The sequence below is a fragment of the Eublepharis macularius genome, chromosome 18 (genome assembly GCF_028583425.1).
Source record: "Eublepharis macularius isolate TG4126 chromosome 18, MPM_Emac_v1.0, whole genome shotgun sequence".
NCBI lineage: Eukaryota > Metazoa > Chordata > Lepidosauria > Squamata > Eublepharidae > Eublepharis > Eublepharis macularius.
In genome coordinates this window covers 12,141,016-12,161,313 of record NC_072807.1, presented here as the reverse complement: position 1 = coordinate 12,161,313, position 20,298 = coordinate 12,141,016, and the positions used below count along the sequence as shown (strand labels likewise).

At 50.8% G+C, this 20,298-nt stretch overlaps 2 protein-coding genes across 2 annotated transcripts; both read right to left on the bottom strand.

Moving 5' to 3' along the window:
• Positions 1–37: 37 nt before the first annotated feature.
• On the bottom strand, positions 38–14,018 carry VPS33B (VPS33B late endosome and lysosome associated). Its single transcript, XM_055003061.1, has 23 exons — positions 13,885–14,018; positions 13,724–13,804; positions 13,583–13,644; positions 13,441–13,490; positions 10,307–10,374; positions 8,542–8,587; positions 8,198–8,292; positions 7,842–7,946; positions 7,421–7,517; positions 6,657–6,734; positions 6,421–6,494; positions 6,072–6,158; positions 5,872–5,962; positions 5,358–5,432; positions 2,658–2,722; positions 2,515–2,569; positions 2,375–2,421; positions 2,036–2,168; positions 1,779–1,852; positions 1,604–1,705; positions 1,431–1,506; positions 630–743; positions 38–428 (listed from the first exon to the last, which is right to left on the bottom strand). The coding sequence occupies exons 1-23, from the start codon at positions 13,978–13,980 to the stop codon at positions 349–351; spliced, it is 1,851 nt and encodes a 616-aa protein (XP_054859036.1). The 5' UTR covers positions 13,981–14,018; the 3' UTR covers positions 38–348.
• A 998-nt stretch (positions 14,019–15,016) lies between these two features.
• HDDC3 (HD domain containing 3) lies at positions 15,017–19,056 on the bottom strand. The gene is made up of 4 exons (XM_055002143.1): positions 18,473–19,056; positions 18,330–18,385; positions 17,770–18,010; positions 15,017–15,789 (listed from the first exon to the last, which is right to left on the bottom strand). The coding sequence occupies exons 1-4, from the start codon at positions 18,585–18,587 to the stop codon at positions 15,659–15,661; spliced, it is 543 nt and encodes a 180-aa protein (XP_054858118.1). The 5' UTR covers positions 18,588–19,056; the 3' UTR covers positions 15,017–15,658.
• Between the last annotated feature and the right edge of the window lie 1,242 nt (positions 19,057–20,298).

Below are 20,298 nucleotides of genomic sequence, written 5' to 3'. Positions count from 1 at the left end.
CGCCCTAAGAGTAAGGAATAAATGACCACACACTGCAGACTTGACCACTGTCTATTCTGATGACAAACCAGAACAAGAAACTCAGACAGCACAACCTCAGTCCTGCTGAGTACAATGAGCTGGGAAAATGGAGGAGGTGGTAAGAATGCTGCTGCAGGCGGGGAGGCAGGCGCATACATCTTGTGGCAGGAGGACGTGTGGTCTCCACCTAGAGATGCCCCTTCCAGGGGCAGCCTGAGGTTCAAGCAAGGCAGTTAGTGAGAGGGAAGTTCAGCCAGCGAGGAAGATCGGTGCCCTCCATTCTCACAACGTGGCCAAAGGCAGGAAGCATCTGGTCAGAAGGCCTCATCAGGCCCTTGTCTCTATCATGGATTCCAGCAATCGTGCACTGTTAGTGATGGCTGTTGTCAGGAATATAAACCTGAATCCTAGAAGAAGCAAGAAGAGGAGCAAGTGGAAGTGCAAGGCAAACCATAGTCCCTTCTAGAGGCAACCATGAACAAGCCAGGTGGGTCTCAAAAGGTCTGTCTGTGCACCAGCAAGTGAGATCTGGAAAACTTGCCTATGATAACTGCAGGCCCACTGCCCCTTCCCCAGCAACTGGCCCCCACTTCCACTCTGCTCAGTACCTCTTTCTTTTCCCAGGAAGCGGAGAGCGGAGATTTCAGAGAAGGTGCACCCGCCTAAGAAGACGGCCAGGATGATGCGCTGGAAGTCCCTAGGGTTATCCTCTGTTGCTGTATCTGGATGCCATTAAAAAGTGTACACACACACAAAACACCAATTAAGCAGCAAACACCTCTCCTGGAGGGTCTGGCGAGCGACTCGGGACCCCTGTTCCTCTCCAGGAGATTTATCCTTTAGGGCTTGTCGGAGATCAGGTTGGCCCCTCTACTTTTTAACATCTACCCGAGACCTCAGTAAGTGGTCAAGTAAGCTGGAGCTATGGAGTGTAGTGACATCTGCCTCTGACGACAGACCACTCAAGTTCGCCTTCTGAGTGGATGCAGGAGAAATTCTGAACTGTCGGAATTTCATCGTAGAATACTTGATGAAACAACAAACCGAGTCCAGGCAGGACTGCTCAGGAGAGCAGTGTTGGACTCCAGGCCTAATCTGAAAGTAGGTTTTTATTAATTTAGACCTACTTTTTAATTCTAAGTGGCTTGTTTCTGGATCTTTATATAGCTGTAGAATGCCTTCCATAAATATTGTAACATTTTAAAAACCAACTTTTACTTGCTTAGGCCTGACAGATAGCACAAGTTTTTGACACTGGGCAGCCTATAATGGGAGTGGGTTCCATAACTAAGGGGAAGAAGTGACGCGCTGAGCTACAGGCCTGAGCAATGATCACCAGGCTTAAGGGGCTGCTCTTGGTTGGCTGTAGGGGCTGCAGTGAAATGCAGGCAGCTGCAAGACGCACTTGCCTGTGGCAATGAACTCATTTCCGCTGAGCAGCCGTATCACCTCCTCTAGGCCCAGCCAGCTCCTGCGCTCCAGAACCTGACGGATGAGACATGAATCAGGTGGTGCCGCCAACAGCACTTAACCCACACCCCCATAGACCTGCAAGCAGAATCAACAGAGTCTTAGCAGGCACCTGCTCAACTATCTTGCAACTCAGTGGGATATAGGCACCGCTGAAGACGTAGGCCATGTCGCGGGGGACTTTCAAATCGTACTCTCCAGCCACACGTGGGATCTGGGGGAGAACAGGATCATCATTCCACAATGTCAGCTCCCATCACACCCTCTTTCCCCAAACCATTACCCACCAGCCCCAACTTCTTGCTTAAGGCTCGGAAGTTGCTCTTTCTGGCCAGGGAACTGAAGGCATCTGAGAGCTTCCCTGAAAGACAAGAGCAAAAGGGGAGGAGGTTGGAACTTGACGCAACCAGGAGGAATCTCTCCTGGGCGGTCTGGCGAAGGCCACACACTTCTGGTGCTGCAGCAGAGGTGCTTCCCGTTCCTGCGTCACCTCTTGCAGGAATTCAGCTGTTCAGCAGAAGGTGGCCCTTCCCCCACCCCTCACCTGCCGCTCGGTCAGTCACCAGCTTGCTGACTTTGTTCTCCACTGCTGTCAGGGTCTCCCCAGGCACCTGCTCCATCAGCAGCCCCAGGCGCTTGAGGTTGTGAAAGGTGAGCAAGTGTTCTGGTCCGTAGCTCTGAGGGGGAGGATAGAGACTGCATAAGGGCAAAATGCAGGTACAACACAGGAACACTGAAGAGAAGTACACACCGAAAGGGCAGGCTGCAGTGGGACCATCAGGGGATGATGGCTCAACTGTAAGTGGAGGACTCCAGAAGGGACACTGCCCAAATTCCTCACCAAGAAGGAACAGATTCTGTTCCACCCCCCAGGCCGCCTCACCTGTAGGTACTGGGTTTTGAGGGAGCGGTAGTCCTTGGGGGCAAGTCCTAGAGCAGCCGGACACATACAGAGAAGTCAAGGCACAACTGTGCAGCTGGCATGCCCCCAAGGCACCTCCCTCCCCACACCGTGGCACCTACCATTCTCTGTGATGGACAGCAGGCACAGCAAACGCAGGCTCTCTGTGGGGGAGACCTGCCCAACGGGGGAAGACGACGTGAGCAGACCACTTGGCCCCCCAGCCCTTTCCCCAGATGTGGCCCTACCATCTGCTTGTCCTCACCTGCCGGTTGATGTGCTCTTCGATGAAGCCAATGCTCTCTCGGACATCAAACCCTTCCAAAAGAGCTGCAGGGGGTGGAGGAGACAGAGGTCAGCGTCAGAGCCAGCTTCTAGCAGCCACTTGCAAATGGCTCCTTGTTTCGTCATCCTCCAGCTCCAGTAGAGATGCGGTGCAGGACTCACTTTTGGGAGTCAGATAGGTATCACTTTTGATACCTATCTGCCTCCCAGCAATACCCCTGGGAACAAGCACACCTGAAGATGGCAATAGCCCTTTCCTCCTCAAGGGGCCAGAAAGAGCTCTTGGGCTGCTCTCCAGTCTTGAGGGCAGGAATGGCCCAGAGAAAGATTACCTTCTCTGTAAAGTTCTTTCTCCTAGGAGAATGACCAGTTGCAGTAAGGCATCACTTTTGATACCTAGTGTCAGTGCAAACAGCATGCATGGCGGCTGCCACACAGTTGTGGAACTGTTCCAAAACAAGCCCACCACAGTCAGCACTTGACTGCAGAAAACCAGAACAGACCCCACCCCCCAAAAGAACAGATCTCAAAATATTTAGCCAATCAATGATAATGTTGGAGTTTTAAAGCAACCAACACAGTGACTGTTTTCTGCAAGTGATGTGGACAGTTACGTACACACTAATCTCCTCCAGGCTGGGTATCTTTTAATATGCTCTATGCGGGGCTTCCTTTCAAAACAGGGTGGACGAGTCAATCAATGCATAATGCAGCCAGGCTACTGGCTTGGCTAAGAAACGGGGGGCGGGGGGCTGGGGGGGCATGCCTTGCCCGTTTAAACAGATCCTCACTGTCTGATTTGTGTCTGGCCACAAGTGCCAGGGACTCCTCTCTAATGGTGCCTTGATGCCTGGCCACTCACTGCAAGTGTTCCCTTGGGTACTGAACTGGGTTACTTTCTGTTTATTTATTTACGTCGTTTACAGTCCGCCTTTCTCACTGAGACTCAAGGTGGATTACACAGTATGAGGTTAATACAATCAGTATCAAGGAAGAACATTTCAGTACAATACCATAAGGTAAACATATTCAAGTTTAAAGACATAGCATTAGCAAGGATCCAAGACGTAATAGAAAATACTGAAGCAAAGCATAATCAGTTCTAGGACTAACAGACAACATGGAGCGCTGGTTGTACATAGGAGTACGTATTTAAAGAAGCAGGTAATGTATAAGGCAAAAATGGTGATGAAGTCTAGGATCCCCAACTCGTTCGTGAAGCATCTGAGACCCCCATCCCTACAATGCAGCCCTCCCATGCACCACAGAACGATACCAGCATTTCACACAGACGTTTTCTTGGCTTCTACTTGTAATCTTGTTGGGAACTTTATCTCAACGCTCTTGGTTTACCTTGTTTGCCCAACCTAGGATTTGTTTTTATCTGCTTCTGCTGATTTTTATGAACATGCTGCTCAGACTCCACCCCACCTCCAACCCAGAAGGGTACCATAGCTGCTGAGTGGCCCAGGAAAATTCTGTCTATCATGGAAAACCTGGGCAAGCAAGGCAGTCCCAGTCCTGTAACCAAATAATCTGCTTCATCTAAGAACATCCGATCACTCCTTTCAGGCATCCTTTGCTCCCCTCCACCCCCAAGGGAGCAGCCTACCCTTGCACAAGTCAGAAGGATCCAGTTATGGTTTCATTAGAGAAGGCCTGATCACCGGCAGCAAGGAGATGCCTGCTCCTTCAATTAGGACCCTCGTTACTGAGCTGCCCAAATGGTCAACTTCTCCTAAGTGGCTGTAACTCACCAAGAAGGGCAAGGTTGCAGAGAGTGGGTGGTGGAATGAACCTCGCCATGTTCCCCGAAATGAAATGCCTTGGAATTTGTCTAAAGAATTGCCCTTAGCGAAGTCTAGAGGAGGTTCCAGGGCAGACCACTGTATTAGCCAACCCCCTCGCAAAGCAATCGCGGCTGGCTACGGCTGGTTTTGCAGGGCTAACACTCAGAGAGGCTACATGACATTGCCCCGACATAACACTGGCAGAAATGCGACTTCCTTGTTGCAAGCACGGCCACAGATGGAACCTGGGCATGAACTCCACACCTCATCTGGACTCGTTTGGGGTTTCTCGTTATCTGAGCTCGAGCCCCTTTTCATCTCGAGCAGCTCCTCGAAATACCGAGGAACTGATCGACTTCTTTGTGGAGAAAAAAAGCGGCAAGGAAGGTATGCGTCAAAGCGCAGTACTTGGAGAAGCACTGTTTGGTAGAAACTCCAGAAAGGTCTCCTGGAAACTTACCAAACTCACAGCCTGCGGTGGCAAGCCATCAGAATCCGAGTCTCCCATCTTTGCCAGGGTTTGAGGAGCTACTGAAGCCACCCTCCCTCCCCACCAGGGAATTCTCTGTCGCTGCCTCCCCTGCTTCGGAAACCCTTCTTCCAATCCAGTCCTCCAAATGTTCAATCATGTACGTCACCTGCCAGAGACAGACTGGGGTAGTCCGACAGTAACCAGGACTGCCATAAAGTCCTGAGAGGGGCCAGAATGTGCACATCCCCCACTAGTGGAAGAGACAAGGTTAGGAAAGAACTGCCACTCACCCAAACTACAAGCTCTAAGCTCTGACATCAATTGTCATATGCCAGCAGTTTTTGTATCCCTGTAAACAGCAAGAGTCCAAACAGCCTAGGGAAGCAAAAGAATACGAGTGTACAGGAGGGGCACTCACCATGTTCCGTCTTCAGCAACTCCTGGAAATCTTGTTTGGTTTTCTTCTTCATGATGGATTCACAGGCACCAATATCTGCAGGCAAACCAGGGCTGTGGAATTAGGTCTGCAGTGCCTTGATTCTCCTCCCCTGGTTGCTCCTCTTTATCCACCTTAAATACACCTCCCTATCCTTCCCATTGAGCCGTGAGCCACTGAGCTGTGGCGCAGAGTGGTAAGCTGCAGTACTGCAGTCCAAGCTCTGCTCATGACCTGAGTTCGATCCCGGCCGAAGCCAGGTTCAGGTAGCTGGCTCAAGGTTGACTCAGCCTTCCATCCTTCCGAGGTCGGTAAAATGATTACCCAGTTTCCTGGGGGTAAAGTGTAGATGACTGGGGAACGCAATGGCAAACCACTCTGTTAAAAGTCTGCCAAGAAAACGTCGTGATGCAATGTCCCCCCATGGGTCAGTAATGACTCGGTTGCTTTACCCTTCCCATACCAGTCGAGAGGATGGAGGAACAGAAAGACCTACGTAGGCTCAGCAGGCGATGCTCCTGCTTCAAGCCCTTCAGTTCTTGGGACACAAAAGTCTTCATTTGTTTGATATCCATCCCACGGCGTCGCTACAAGGTAAGAGTGCATCTATCTCACTACCAGGATGCTCAGAGATTGCCCCCCCCATCCCCTCACAAGTCCATCTCCCAGGCACTTGCTTCCCCCTCAATCACTTACGTCATACTGGGCCTGCAAGTTCCGTGCCTTCTGGCTCAGGAAGCCAAAAACATTGGAGAAGTGCTCATTGCGGATCTTGCCGAACACCTTTAGAGGAGACACATACATTTACAGGCTTAACTCATCACCAAGACTTGCTGCAGCAGCAGTGTCTCTACAGGGAGCCAAATCCATACCAGACCCTCATGCAAATTTAGGAGGCCACAGCTTCTCCCCTGCCATCACCAGGTAGCCGTTTTGGCTCTCGCAGACCCCTTGGCTTTCTAGCTAAGCTTGCTGGGGGTTTTGTGTGTGTGTGTGTGTGTGTGCGTGCGTGCGTGCGTGCGCACAGAGCTGCAATAAGGTTTACCTTGTCCTGAGCATTCAGCAGGACTTTGATGCTCCGATCAGAGGAAGTAACATCTGGGCCAAAGTCCACACTCCCTAAAGAGAAAGTAAATGAGCCAGAATATTTTCCCCACATATGGGCTGGCCAGCTGGGTGCTGAATTAGCTGTAATAATTTCAGGAGACAGCTCAACCCCCTACTGCCTCCAAAGAGAAGGGCGGGCAGGCAGCTTCAAGGGCTCAGGGCCAGGGCACTTACCACACTTGATGCGGAAGGTATCATCCACCAGGCCTTCATATACAACCTGAGAGCAGAGGGCTGTGATGTAATCCACATCTGCAAAGAAAACAAGCCAGTGGATGCCCCAAAATTTGTAGCCTCCTGCAGTGCCTCACCCATAAAAGTACTTCAGGGCCACCCTGATTGTCAAGGGCTCTTTCTGCCCTGTAAACTGCTGGGCCCATGAACAGCAAAGAGAAGACCACTCCCCTCTCCCCGTGAGTAGACTTTTCGAGCATCCAGGGACCATGGATTTAGTTAAGACAGTGGTGCTTGCTTCATCCAGCAACTGAGCCTGGCTCTCTCAGAGACTGCCAGCCCTGGTCCTCAAGCCCTACTCCACAATGGGACAGCTGCACCCAGCCCTTGCCGCCCTTGAACCTTCTCTCTGCATCCCATCTGGTGGCCAGCACTCCAGTCCAAACACTCTGGCCCTTTACGACACTCCGTGTATGTGCAGGACAAGAGATGGCTCTTGGGGGGAAGGGGAGCCAGGATGGGGCCGGGCTGCCTTGATACTTAGCAGAGAAAGGGAACGAGCCCTTTAGTGTCTCTTTTGCCACTGGCTCATTTATGAAAGTGCTTGGGGAAAGCAGCAGTTCATTTGTTGTAAGTTTGGAAGCTCCCTCACCAAAGGTACTAGGGGAGCACTCCAGGCTGGGTGACAAGAAATTAGCCGGGGTCCCAGGCTCAAGACCCCACTCCAGCTGCCCAACTATCCAAAAGAGCTCCCAGGCTCTTACCTCGGTCCAGGAGGAAAACCTGGCCAATTTCTGGCTTCCGACCCAAGCTGTCGCCTTCACTCTCCTCCGTGACCTCACGCCAGATTTCATGGACCATCTGGGAGAACATGAGATCCTGCTTGTCATCTCAAGCCCCTCCAGGTGTCCTCCTACCAAAGCCCCCTGTACTAGTCAAAGAACTGCCAGAAGACAGGGGACAATCCTGCCTCTGCCCCTTGTCAAGCTGAGGAAACTCAGCAGACCTTGGTTGTACCAGATCTGAAGTGACAGTGGGGAGAAATGCAAGGTGGGGTTTCCAAAATACGTTACATGTGCTTTCCACAGCCTATAACCTGGCCTGTGCCCTCATCTATCAACATAGTTTTTCAGGATCTGGGCCCCCAACCCTTCTCACAGAGGCTAACATTCTGCCAGACCACACCTTGGAACATCGGCCAATCCCGTAGGTCCTGGTAAATGGTCCAAAGAGCGAGTTCAATAAGTGCAAAGCCTTGGCCACGGTACTGATCCAGCACTGATTCCCTTCCTGCTGGGCACAAGAGCAACAAGCAGTGAGTTCAAAGGCCAGCCACCCCACACCCCTGATCTGGAAAGTGAACAACAGAGAGCCCTCCTCAAAAGTGGATTCTCTGTGACCAAGTTGTGGGCCAGGATAGCCAGAAGTAATGGCATGGGCCAAGGAGGGCTTGGCTAGCAGCTCTTTGACCCTGCCTCTCTTCAGGGACAGGTCAGCCACTAGGAGAAAGGGGAAGGGAAGGCAACGGGCTCAAGACTGACCAGGAAGTAGTCACGGAAAAACTCAGGCAGCTCCATGCTGATGATGTCATCATCCAAAGGGAGCAGGTAAAAGGACCACTCATCCCAGGTTACATCTGCAGAGGGAGGGAAGGGCCTTTGGCCGCGATGGCAACTGCACTGCACTGCCTTTCTCTAGTTGCCTGGCATCACCTCAAAGACTCTGAGCCTGGGAATGAGATGCTGGACAACCAGGCATCAGCCGGGCCTGCCACCACCCCATGTCATGCGCAGCTCTTCTTCCTGCTGCTTTGATCCTCACAATTACACCCTGCACAGGAGACACCTGCAAGCCCTCACCTAAGCCAGGTGACCCTCAAACTTACCCCCATAGATCCCCTCTTCTTCCAGGACCATCTCACACGTATAGAACTGCAAGAGAGGGAGCCAGCAGTCAATACCACATATGTGGCTTTAGCAGACACCCAGCCCATCCTCCTTCTTTTACATTGGATGCCTCGGCATATGTACTCTCCCCCACACGCACAGAGCACAGCCTTCAGAAGCCCATGAAGCATAAGACAGACAGGGACACTATGCTGAACTAGACAGGAAAGAAGTAGACATTATTGCCAGGCCACCCCAATGGATTTTACATCTCATTGGACTTGAGCCACCACCACAAGACTGCCTTGTGACTTCCTCTTTAGTATATCCCCATTGTGGGTCTGTTTTGGACATTTATATTATGACTTGGACAACTGAATTGTATTAACTATATTTATTGTGTTCATTGCATGTTATTTATTTGCACTTTGCATGTTTGCACTATTGAAACATTTATATAAAAGTCAGCATTAATTGCATATTTCCGGACTTGTTGCTTGTAGGCCACCCCACAAGGCAAGCCTCCTCCTATACTGCCCAGCCTCCCAGCCGAGCTTTTGCTCCCAGACCTCACCGACAGCAGTGTGGTGGCTGGCAGCGAGAGAAAGGGCTTTTGCAGTCGTGGCTGTAGCCTTCGGAATGCCCTCCTCCTCGAGGCCCTCCTGATGCCTACTTTAGTCATTATTTAGAAAATGTCACTCTAGAGACCTGCTTGAGGTGGCTCACTTGGCATAAACAGTACTATAAAATAATAAAAACAACAATATGAGAACAGGTAATAAAACAAGATTCAATGGCCTAAAAAGATATTCGTAAAACAATCCTCAGGTTAGAAACAGATCACAGAAACAGCTTAAAAAGATAGAACACTTCACCTAAAAGCCTGGATAAAAAAGAAATGCCAAGGACAGCAGAGTAGCATCCAGGGGGGAAGCATTCCAGTGATGACCCACTAAAAAGCCCAGTCTCTGTTCACCATCCACCTGGCATCTATACGCAGGAGTATAGAGAGGACTTGAGATGAGGACCTTAACTGGTGGGCTTGACAGTAAGGGAGAAGACATCATTTCAAGTCCCCCAAACCACCAGCCATTAAGGGATTTAGAGATAAGAACTAGTATTTTGAATGATGCCTGGAAACAGACCAGCAACCAGGGCAGATCGTTCAACTCAAGGGGCGATTCAATCCCCATAACCACCTCCTGACGACAGCCTGGCTGCTGCAATTTGAACCACCTGATGCTTCCATACTGTTTTCAATGGCAGCCCCACACAAAGGGCATTGTGGTAACCTAACCTGGACGTGACCAGAGCCTGGATCACCGTGGTCAGATCACACTTTTTGAGGAATGGCTGTAGCTGGCATATCCTCTGCAGAATAAGAGACACTGCATGCCATGGAGAACTGAGCCTCCTCCCCAGCTGCACCCCCAAGCTATGAACCTGCCCTCCACGGGGACCGTGACACCCTTTCTCTGGGCCACAGCTCACTGTCCTTCAGGTGCAAAGCTAAAACATTTCTCTTTCTCCAGGCTTTTCAACAGCCATTGTCATGGCTGGTTTAGCCTGAGGGCCATATTATGCAGATCTTTATGTCCCTGGCAAACTTGTTTTGTAGCAGATTTTAATGTTGATAATTTTATAATCTTGATTTAATTGTTATTTTACGAACCATCTTGAGCAGGACTCTGGAAAAGCAGCATATTCTGTTCCTAAATAAATCAAGTCTTGACCTGCAGAGCTTCATGGTAAACGAAATCTCACCTTCTGAGGGCTGAAGATAATCTTGTACTTGCGAGTCCTCCCAGTAGCCTTGTCAGCGTTGACGACGTCTGGAAAGAGACACAAGTCAAGATGGCTGCTCAGACAGCCTCCCCAGCCAGTCCAGCACAGAAGCTCCAGGCTCCACTTGCTGGTCTTTGGCTGTGGCCAGGATACAGTGAAATGCAATGCAGACCGGCAAGCCCAATTCCCCAAAAGGCCCACCAACCAGCATTCCCTCAGCTGTTTGTCAAAGAGAAAGTGGTCAGAAATTTTGTCCAATTTTCCATGAAAACTCCCCTCCCCATCCCTGGAATTGAAATCCTTGTACAGCAGCCATTCACAGTTCAAATCCAAGTAATTTTCTATCCCTTTTCTTAAAGTACCTAATAAAATATTAGGGCCGCTATGTGTATAAAATCATATTTTGATTCTTTTGCATGTATCAATTCCTTCATGGCTTTTCTTGAAATTCTGCAGTTATCATATATGTTGAAATCTATCTCTAGCCCTTTTATTTTCATCTTTTCCTGGCAGCCAGGCCAGATTCCTCCAAAATATTGTTCACAGTCACATTTCTAGTAAAATGTGTGCCTAATCTTGTTGCCACAGAAAATGGACTCTTCCTACCACTGTCATTAAGACTGAAATTTGAAAATCTAACAGCTCAGTCCTAAGGGTGTGTGTGCTTTGGGAGCTGACTAGTCCCCACAATGGCATGCCTGCCTGGTATGCCATTGTAAACGGCGAATCTCTTGGTGTCACTCTGCCCAGGTTTTCCACCAACAGGTAGCTGCAGAGGCCAGGTGCTGGTGGATAGGGAGCGTAACTCCTTGCACCAGGCGCTGGTAAGGATGAGGTGGTCCTGAAGTTGTTCTGCTGCAAAAAAGAGCAGCAGTCCAGTGACATCTTGGAGACTGTAACCCCACTTAGCTTCCCTCGCCCACTCTTCCTCCTCAGACACACTGCTGGGACTGGGGCAGGACTTGGAGTGTTGTCCATGTGTCTGCTGGAGTGGGGCTCTATGGGGAAACTGTGCCTGCAGGCAGTGTTTTCACTCAAAATTATCTGTGCCCAAAGCCAAGACCACCACAAGAGCCCCAAAATGGCTCCTGCCAAAGCTCCTAAACCTGCAACCAACCCCAGAGTCCGGCCCAAACATCTGCTAAGCCAGACAGAGGGGTAGTGTGTATGGGGCGGGGGGCGAGGTTGATACGAAGATGTGGCAAGGGGGAGGTTGTGCAGCAATGTACTGGCCAAACCAATGAATGTCAGGGGTGCCTCATTGGCAAAGCCAGCCCTCTCCCTTTTGCTGTTTGCGAGGGAGGGGTGTGTGTTAGACCTCAGCCTGTAGCCTGCCTCTCTTCCCAACATCATCCTATTGGGGTTCACACCATGAGCACCAGGCATGATGTCCCAGCACCTTTCCACTGCGCCATGCTGATCATCATGATAGTCTCTATCTGGCCCCAAGTAGCTGCAGGCGAAAATAGAGTTCAAGAGAGGTCCCCTGTCCCGCCTGGCCTGTTTCTTGGGAGCAGCCCCTCCGGGCTCTGAGATGGATTTGACCCCAGCCATAGATTTCTGGGTCCTGCTGCCTTCCTGTTTTAATTTCTCCAGGAATAGGGTGTACCTATTTTGGAGCAGCAGTGGGGGCGGGGAGTGTTTGAAAGTGGGAGTCCATCAGCACCACCAAGCTGCAAAGCTGCTCACTGGAGTGTAAACCCATCTGGAACAGGAAGCACCTATAATCCTAGGCCAATCCTCACTCACACCAGCTGCACCTCCATTTGGGCAGGATTAAGCTTCGGCTCATTAATTCTCATCTATCCCCAAAGTGCCTTCAGGCACCAGTTCATGGTTTCCATAGCCATGAGAGTATCATTTGCACATTGATAACCACCCAGTCTAACCCTCCAGATGACCTCTCCCAGCAGTTTCAAGAAGATGTTTAAACACATGGGAAATAAGAAAGAACCTTGAATGGTCCAAGACCAAAGGGCTGAGCAGCAATCCTACACCACTGTCTAAAACTTGCCTTCCAGGCAAGATCAAAACTACCAAAAAACAGTGTCATCCCAGTCCTAACCATGAAAGGAGGATACCATGACTGGTGGTATCAAAAGCCTCTGAGAGGTCCCGGAGAAATAATAGGGTTGCACTCCCCACATCCATCTCCTGGCATAGGCTGCCACTGTTTGAGTTCCATAGCCAGGCCTGAGACCAGACTGAAAAGGATTTACACAATCCACTTCATGCAGTAATGCATGGATTTGTCTAGCTACCACATATTCAATCTCCTTGCTCAGGAATGGCACATATGAAATCAGACAATAATTATTAAGTCTCTTGAGTCCAGAGCAGATTTCTCTGCCTGCCTGCTTCAAAGCAAGGATGTGTGTTGTGTCAGTGGGGTATCTTGCCTGCTAGATGCAGGCTGCTTAACACATTCCAGAGTGGTTCCATAGTTAGAGTGTTGGACAACGACTGGAGAGATCTGGGTTCAAATGCCCTGCTTCCCATGAAACTTACTGGTCCATATTGAGACACTAATTCTCTCTGTCTGACCTACATCACAGTTGGGAGGGTAAACTGGAGGACAGAAGAACTCTGTATACTGCCCTGAGCTCTTCCGAATAGAAAAGAATGGAAACACACTGAATAATTACTGTGTAGTGTTGGGATGGCTGACAGAAACTCAGGCACTCTTCCTCAATTATTTTTCAGCTCCCTTTTGAACTCTGTAGCTGCCAAGGTTGAGGGTCACATGTGAAACAAGACAGTGTTTTGGAGGAGAGACTGCAGCTCAGTGGTAGCACATCTGCTTAGCATGCAGAAGGACCCAGGTTCAATCCCTCACACTGAGGAAAAGGGATTAGGCAGTAGATGATGTGCAAGGCCAGTCAAAGGTGACAATATTGATCAAGGTTAGGCTCAGTAGAAGGCAGTTCACATGCCCCGTAAGACCCAGCCTGGTTAGTCTTTTGCTCTACCTGAGAGCGTTGCTCTAGCCAGACCACTCAAAGGAGGCCTGCCCCACAGTCATTTTCATGGATGTTCATCGCCTGCCCAGATGGGCACCTCCTGCCTGGCTTGCATAAGCAAGAGAACTATATGCATACCTGCAGCCAACTTACCTGCCACATACTTTACGCTCCTGATGCGCGGCCGGATTAAGAAACACAACCTCGGGAGAAAAACAGCGGGGTGAAGGCAGGAAGGAAAGAGGCCCCTGACCCCACCCAGGCCCCCCCTCGGCAAGCGGGCGGGCAGACTCACTGGTCGCTGGAGCTGTGGGCCGGCTTGTTCTCCACGCGGTAGAGCTTGTCCACTTCGTGCTGCTGCTCAAGGAGAGAGGAGTGAGCGGCGCCCGAGCCGCCCCGCCTCCCGCCGCCCCGGCCTCCCGCCAGCCAAGCGCACCTTGAGGAGGGAGACGTTGGCGATGCGGTCCAGCGGGCTCATCAGGTCAGCCTCGATGAACAGGTCCTTCTTCCCGGGCAGCTGAGGAGAGGCGAGAGAGGCCGGGTCAGGGCTGGCAGGGCGGAGCGGGGACCCAGCCGAGGCCCTCGCCGCCGCCTCACCTGCTCCAGCAGATACACGAGCTGGTCCCGGGCGAGGCGCTTCAGGAGGCCGAAGTCGGGCAGCTCCGGTGCGTCGCGGTGCCCGGGGGAGGCCATCCCGGAGCGGAACGGAGGCTCAGGGGAGCCTCCCGGAAGCGCAACACTGCTACGGCCGGAAGTGAGATGTATCCATGGCGACGCGGCCTGATTACTTCCGGCCATCCTCCGCAGGGCGCCGAATCCACCGCTGTGCGCCTGCGTGGTTCGAGCCGGCCGGAAGCGGAGCGGCCTCACCTCAGGTCGGCTCCTCGGCGCCTGCAGAAACGAAACGTTCGTGCCGCTTCTCCCAGCGACACAAAGGCCGACTCGGGGTCAAGCTTTGGATGGAGATCCGCATTTTCGGCGCCAGGAGAAGAGGGCGGACTCCTTAGGCCGCCTGGGCTGGGAAGGAGCAGGGGGCACGCGGAGCCCGAGCTGGGCCGCCTTCTTAGCTCCCCCCTCCCATGTCATCTGCCGAGCGGGCCTCAAGTTCTCCTTTCCGAGGCTAGCCAAGAGAGGCCTGGAGCAGGAAGGGCCGGGTTAAGAGCCAGCGCCAGCTGCAGCCCTGCCTCTTGTCGTCTCTGCACTTGAATCTCCCACGAGAGAAGTTCTCTGGGAAAGGGGCCTCGCGGGGGGCGGGGGGGGGGACTGATTCATTTGAAATGTGGTGCTAGAGGATACCATGGACAGCTCAAAAAGAGAAATAAGGGGGTACTAGATCAAATCTAGTACTGAATTCTCGTAGAAGCTAAAATGACAAAATTGAGGTTATCATACTTTGGTCACATCATGAGAAGTCAAGATTCTCTGGAAAAGTCAATAAAACTAGGAAAAGTGGAAAGCAGTAGAAGAGGAAGACCTAAAACGAGATGGCTTGACTCAATAAAAGAAGCCACGCCCTCCAGTCTGCAGGATCTGAGCAAGCCTGTTAATGATAGGACATTCTGGATGTCTCTCATTCATAGGATCGCCCTAGCTCAGAGGCGACTTGATGGCACGTAACACACACACACATGCACACTACTCAGGGACCACTGGACCGGAGCACAGGGTAAATACTGATGAGAGGGTTAGAACGCAACTGGAAACTATCCCCAACACACACATTGAACACTTTCTTTTAAAAATGTTTTTATTTAAATTAATAAACTCAAAAACATGATCATACAATCACCTAAATCATATGTCTTCTATCATCTACTACTATACATAAAACAACCTGTCCAAAGAAACCGGCAGGTTAGAAGCCAACAACGTATACAGACAAACCTAACAGACTGGTAATATCGGTTAAATCACACAAAAACTCCTATAAAACATAGAAACAAACTAATCATATATATAAACATAAAGTCATTCAAATCATAGAGTTCACATATCTATACAGAACTTGCCCTTTATACCGTACTTTATATATTCTTAATTTTTCACTTCTATTCAGATATCTCTATTCTAACTTTACCATCTGGCTTCATAGCTAATAGTGGTTTTGTTACAAACATTAGAAACATATCGCCAATCTCTTTACTTTCTAATTTAAGTTTAAATTTATTCTTACTTATCCTTGATTTCTAACTTAATAGTAAAAAAAATACTTCCCATTTTACTTGAAATTCTAAGATTGGTCTATTATGTATATACATTGTTAGTTTTGCCATATAATTTGTTCTTCCACTCCTGCACATTTAACATTTTCAATCCAGGAGCAGAGCAAAGTCTGTGGTGTCCAAGTGGGACAAGCGAGTGCTCTGCAACGTTACACAGACAGGCCTCTTGCTTTAAACAGCTGCTGTAGCTTCTCTTCTAGCACTGCATTTGTCCCGCTCAAGCCCTTCACGACCTTTGAAGCCCAAAGAAAGTACTCCTGGACCCGTTCTTCAGACCAACCTGTCCAAAGAAAGCTGCAGGTTAGAAGCCTATAAAATATAGAGACAAACCTGACAGTCTGGCAATGCAGTCCTATATGGAGCTATTCCAGTGTTTTGGGACAGCTCCTCTCCTGTAGACATCTCAACAGCAACTGTCAAACTCCAGCCGGCAGGCTGCACAAAAAATCGGCCTTGTGGAATCCTAAAGACTACCACGCTTATTTACACTTGTGCAAGGCAAAGCCTACATCTTCAGTTGGTAGAAATACACATGGATTACCATCATGCACGTCCTTTTCTGTTTGTACCTGTCTACAGGCTAGGTGTTACCATTTGGGGGTGGGGAGGGGTCTGATGGTCTTTGGCTCATGAAACCCACCATGGATCAAGGACTCAAGCTGTTACCCCTGGGGAGGGGGCCAGAACACTTACAGTCATTTCTGACAAAGGATGTAGATCTTGTATTGAGCTGCGTAGAGCTCTTGGATGCTTTCCAGTTGACAACAGCCTGGCTGTGTCTGGCTGTCCACTAAATAAATGCAGTGTTTCTTGACCAGTACCACACTGCAGGTTTTAATCTCCTAGACTCGTGTTATTATCCACCTTGAGCTCATTCATGGGGAGGGTGGAATAAGTTCAATCAATCCTGCCCCAAGGGCTGCTTCCATAATCATTCACAGGACTTTTGTTTCTGTACCTGAGAAGAGTGTCTAATTTGAAAATGCTAGACTTGGCACATCCTGACCTGGATAGCCCAGGCAAGCCTGTTCTTGTCAGACCTTGGGAGCTAAGCACTGTCAACCTTGCTTAGTAGACCAGGGCTCCTATGTACAGACCGGCAATGGCAAAGCACCTCTGTTAGTCTCTTACCTTTAAAACCCCAGCAGGGTCACCATAAGCCAGCTATGACTTGATGGCACTTTTTACCATCACACAAGCTTGGACTATGCAGACTCAAATAGTTTTTAGGGAGGTTCCATGTTTTATTTTCTCCTGTTTCCTTTGAATTGTGCCTTTTAAAAATATGGTACCCCAACCTGAGTCCTAAAGATGGAGACGGTAAAAGTAATGAAATGTTGTATTTAATTGTTCTAAAAGGAAATAATATGGCGACCAAAGTGGGTGTTCCTTGTGCACAAAAGACTGGGAGTGCTTTTGAATCCAGGCTTGTTAGAAAAGCAGGGTGGAGTAGTTGCTAAGAGTACTTCCTATCAGGTTGTGTGTGAGATTCAGCTGGCTTAGACCCACTAGTTCAGGCTATGGTAACCTCTAGGCAGGACTAGTGAAATAAACAGCCTGGAAACCCAGAATGTGGCTGGGTATCTTTAGAGTAGGGCTACCTGTTTTTGGACTGCTTCACCGACCACCTATTTATTTTTGGTTCTATTTACATTTCAGGAACTTCCCTTTAAAGCCCTTCAGAATGTAGTTCTCACACATCATTTTGTGTGTCACGCTCTTCCTGTTCGACTTGTTCACTCCTCATGGCATGGTTGTGGGCTTTTGGGGGACTGCTCTGATCCCATGGAGCAAGATTGGAGATCTCTTCCTGCCCAGCTTTTAGGCAAGCCTTTGGCTGAGCCTGTAGGGCTGTATTTGGTCTAATACTGCTGAGGGTTTTTATTGTGAAGGTTTGTTTAAAGATCATGGTTGCTTGTGATGCACTTTTATGTGCATTTGTAGGGTTTAACTTTTTTTTTGGTTGTTGGGGGTTTTCCGGGCTGTCTTGCCGTGGTCTTGGCATTGTAGTTCCTGACGTCAGGAACTACAATGCCAAGACCACGGCAAGACAGCCCGGAAAACCCCCAACAACCATCGTTCTCCGGCCGTGAAAGCCTTCGACAATACAACTTTTTTTTTCTTTGTAGACATTTGTGGTGAGCCATCTTGGACCTCTGCAGGGAACTGTGGGATAAAAATACTTTAGATGAATAAGCAAACAAAGCCTGTTCCTTGGCCGGTGCTGCCAGCCCAGCTATTTCCCTACTCTGCGATTCACCTTGAGGTGTGCAGCGGTTCAGGTCCCGCAGGTTATAGAGCTTGTCAGCCAGTTTCACCAGCCTAGCAGCTGGGCTCCTCTGGGCGGCGCACTCCACCTGCAGGCGCTTGCGGTCCACTTTGGGCAGGGCCTTGTCGTCCGTCACCTCCTCCACGATGCCCTTCACCTCCTGGCCGAAGCGCTCCTCGATCTCTGGCAGGGAGGTATCGGTGTCTTCCACCGTGTCGTGCAGAAGTGCAGCCTGGGATGGGAGCGGGGAGGGGGAAAACTGGAATTCGGCCTTTCTACTTTTGTTGTTTGCTATCCGCCAACCTGGACCCAAATGATTACATGTGGGATTGTGCAATTGCAAATGCTCTTTTAAATGTCTACATTGTGCATTGTATTGTGTTTTAATTGGATGTTATCTGCTGTCAGCCTGCTGGCAGGGAGCGCGGACTATAAATTGAATTTAATAATAATAATACGTGTCGGAAGGCGGAGGGGGCCCTTCGCAGGCGCTCAGAGGCACACCCGCTCCCGGGGCCAGGGCGGAGCAAGGGCTGGGGTGGGGACCTTACTTGCAGCACCGCGACGTCCGTGACTCCGGCCTCCTGAGCCAATATCCAGGCCACACCTGCGTGGGGCAGAGAAGGGGGTGAGCGGCGGCAGGGGGGAGCCCAAGGGAGGCGCGCCCCGCCCCGCCCCGGGCCGTTGGCTTCACCGATGGGGTGGTTGATGTAGGGCGTGCCCTCCGGGTCCTTGCGCCGCTGGGCCTTGTGCTTGCGGGCGGCGAAGTCCGCGGCGTCGAGCAGGCGGGCGGCGTCGGAGAAGCTCATGGCGGGGCGCCGCCTTCCTAGCTGCGTCCGGCGGGGGCGTGGAGGTGTTTTTTCGGCGGCGACACGCGCCGGAGAGGAGAGCTCCGCGCTCTCCCTCGGGCTTGAAGGGCGGGCTCGGAGGGCGAGCTTTGCCGCCTCCCCTCTGGGTGCCCGCCCGCCCCGCAGTGCTCCCTCCGGCCCGGTAGGTGGCGGGCGGCGGCGCTCGGACTCCTGCGGTTTCGCCCCGTCCCCTTTCGGTTCCCGTGACTTTCAAGGGGGCCGCTCCGTTCCCAGCAGGAAAGCTGCGGGCCTCGCAGGGCCTCCCTCCGGGCTGCCCTTTCCCGACAAGCTCTAGAGCCGGCCGGCCCAAGGGGGTCTGCAGTCGGGCCTCTTGCCTGACCCAAAGGAACGGCGCCCGCGATTCCACCCCGCTGCACCGCCCGTCAGGAAGGATCCCTGGAGCGGGCCAGCGCCTCTGCTGTGCGCACCGCAGACATGTCAGGGCGGAGGCTGCTGTGCCGTAGTCGTGCCTGGCGTGGTGTTAGACGCACATTGCACACTCCATGTATACAGGGGTGTAGTTGCCAGCTCCAGGTTGGGAAATTCCTGGAGGGGGGTTAGGGGATGGAGCCTGGAGAGGGCGGGGTTTAGAGATGGGAGGTGCCCACGCAGGGGTATAATGCTATATCCACTTTCCAGCCCCATCCTACAGTCACTCCATTGGCTACCTGTCAGTTACTCTGCTCAGGTCAAGGTAATGCTTATTACGCACAAAGCTCTTCGCAGCCTTGGTCCAGCATACTTATGGGGCCACCTCCCTATGTTCCTCCACGGCAGCTTCGCTTATTAGAACAGGGTCTCTTGCAGGTGCCAGCCTGTACTTGGTAGAAATCAACAGCAGGTGGCCCCTATCCTATAGAACAGCCTGCCTGAGGTCAGGAGAGCCCCCACGCTCCTGGCTTTCCGCAAACAACGCAAAACTGAATTATTCAGAAGGCCTTTTTCTCACCTAAGAGGGCAGTATTGTAGGAAAGGGGTTAAGAACCATCGGTTTCAGCATTATGTTGGCTTAAATATTACGTTGCTTTAAATATGTTCTCCTGTATACTACCTGTGCTTCATGTTTAATGTAAAGTCCTAGAATTGATTATGTTCCGTTTCCGCAATTCTTCAACCCCATAGTGGATCCTTGCTAATACTGTGTCTTTGTAAACTTGTATTCATTTACCCTATGACATTGTTTATGGAAATGTTTTTGACAATGTATGGAAATGCCAGCCCTTGTCCTTGCCACTGATTGTACTGATCTCACACTATGTAATCTGCCTTGAGTCTCAATGAGAAAGGCGGAATATAAATGACATAAATGAATAAATGGTTGCCATTTTTTCCAGAGGAACTGATCTCCGTGGCCTGGCGATCACTTCTAATTCCAGGAGATCTCCAGCCACTACCCGGAGGCTGGCAATCCTAACTGGGGTGGACTGGGAACAAAATTGCCCTGCAGTACCATATAAACCAGTGAGTGCTACAGGGGCCACTTGGTTCCAGCCTGGCTAACAATGGCAGCGGGAGGGGGGGTGTCAGTTCAGCCATCACCACCTGCACTGTTGCCAATCAGCTCAGCTGTCTGTTACTGCACTTTGGCTGTGTGGTCTGGCAGTAGCCCCCCAGGGCAGCAGCCCACCAAGAACCTACTAAACGTATCCCGATAGTATAGTCTACAGTCCCT

Coding starts and splice junctions, on each gene's coding strand:
- VPS33B (XM_055003061.1), bottom strand. CDS start 13,980: ATGGCCTCCCCCGGGCACCGCGACGCACCGGAGCTGCCCGACTTCGGC. Junction 7,947..8,197: donor TTTTCCGTGACTACTTCCTG/GTCAGTCTTGAG, acceptor TGTGCCCAGCAG/GAAGGGAATCAGTGCTGGAT. Junction 5,433..5,871: donor GCATCGCCTGCTGAGCCTAC/GTAGGTCTTTCT, acceptor GTTTGCCTGCAG/ATATTGGTGCCTGTGAATCC.
- HDDC3 (XM_055002143.1), bottom strand. CDS start 18,587: ATGAGCTTCTCCGACGCCGCCCGCCTGCTCGACGCCGCGGACTTCGCC. Junction 18,011..18,329: donor CGGACGTCGCGGTGCTGCAA/GTAAGGTCCCCA, acceptor CTCCCATCCCAG/GCTGCACTTCTGCACGACAC. Junction 15,790..17,769: donor GAACCGCTGCACACCTCAAG/GTGAATCGCAGA, acceptor TTCTTTGGACAG/GTTGGTCTGAAGAACGGGTC.